The 1,182-nt window shown below is 28.4% G+C and overlaps 1 protein-coding gene across 1 annotated transcript; it reads right to left on the minus strand.

Annotated features, from left to right (window-relative positions):
* Window positions 1-20: 20 nt before the first annotated feature.
* On the minus strand, window positions 21-641 carry LOC115239346 (THAP domain-containing protein 3-like; the record flags this gene model as incomplete). The annotated part of the gene is made up of 2 exons (XM_029813818.1): window positions 560-641; window positions 21-333 (listed from the first exon to the last, which is right to left on the minus strand). Coding segments are annotated over exons 1-2 (375 nt in total), but the record flags the coding sequence as incomplete, so codon positions are not given.
* Between the last annotated feature and the right edge of the window lie 541 nt (window positions 642-1,182).

Genomic DNA, 1,182 nt, shown 5'->3' on the forward strand with positions numbered 1-1,182 from the left:
GTCATTTTAATGGTATCAACAATAGCACTTGTGCTGGCAGATTCTTTATTCAGCGATGAAATAGGCATGATCATAGCAGGAACAGGAGTAGTGCCAGACTCAATTGCAGAAGTAGTGACATCCGGAGTAATAGTAGGAGCAGGAGCCTCAAAAAATATCGAAGGCACAGCAAGATTTTTTAAACGCACGCCGCTTGCGTTAGGTCTTTCCATAAAATCTGTAGCTACAAAATGAGCACTACAGATTAAATGGCTTTTCGTTGGTTTAAAATTATTTCTTCCAATAGCATTGATCCACATTTTTAAAATATCCGAACGATTCAAAGGAAATCTGTAATACAATTATAACAATTATAATTACAATTAAATTTACAATTTTTTAATGAACTTTTAATAAAAACTGAATGAACCATTTTTTGATGAATTGATCTTACCATTCTTACCATTTAAATATGATATATATTTTTATATGATATATATTTTATTGAAATAACCTTCAAATATTATAAAATTCGAATATTTATTAAAAATGAATGCATTTTACTTATAAAATGAAAACTAATAAATGAAAACCATTTTTTGTAGTATTTTTGCATTTCGGAATGCAACAACTGCTCGGCATCTTTCCAGAATTTTCACAATTACAAATTCACAATTCAAAAAATAAATTTAAATTATGAAAAATTAGAAACTAAATAAAATAAAATTCAATAAAGATAAATAGATAAATTAATTATAAGCAATAATAATTTATAATAAGGTAAATTTAAATTCACAATTTAAATATCGGGTATCACGTACGCACAAATACTAATACACGTCGGGTATCACATACACGCACTACACACGCATCGCCGCCATTTTATTGTAAGGTGTCATGGCCGAAAGCGGAAATCCGGCTGGCCACAGCTTTTCATATGTCAAAGCCCGAAGTTAGCGATATAGGTTTAGTATAGACATCTGTGGTTAATATATAATAACACATTAATGTGTAATATATATAGATAAATCTAAATAATTTAATTCATGAAATTAAAGATTTTATTTATACGGAAGTTAACTTCTAATTTTATCTTAAGTAGACAATAATGAATGACTTTCATTTATTTGGACACTTTATGTCCGATCGGGCATTTATCTGTCCAATTTTCCAAAAATCAGTTCAATATCTGAATTTTTTTAT

The sequence above is a fragment of the Formica exsecta genome, unplaced genomic scaffold (genome assembly GCF_003651465.1).
Source record: "Formica exsecta isolate Colony F162 unplaced genomic scaffold, ASM365146v1 scaffold3794, whole genome shotgun sequence".
NCBI classification, from domain to species: domain Eukaryota; kingdom Metazoa; phylum Arthropoda; class Insecta; order Hymenoptera; family Formicidae; genus Formica; species Formica exsecta.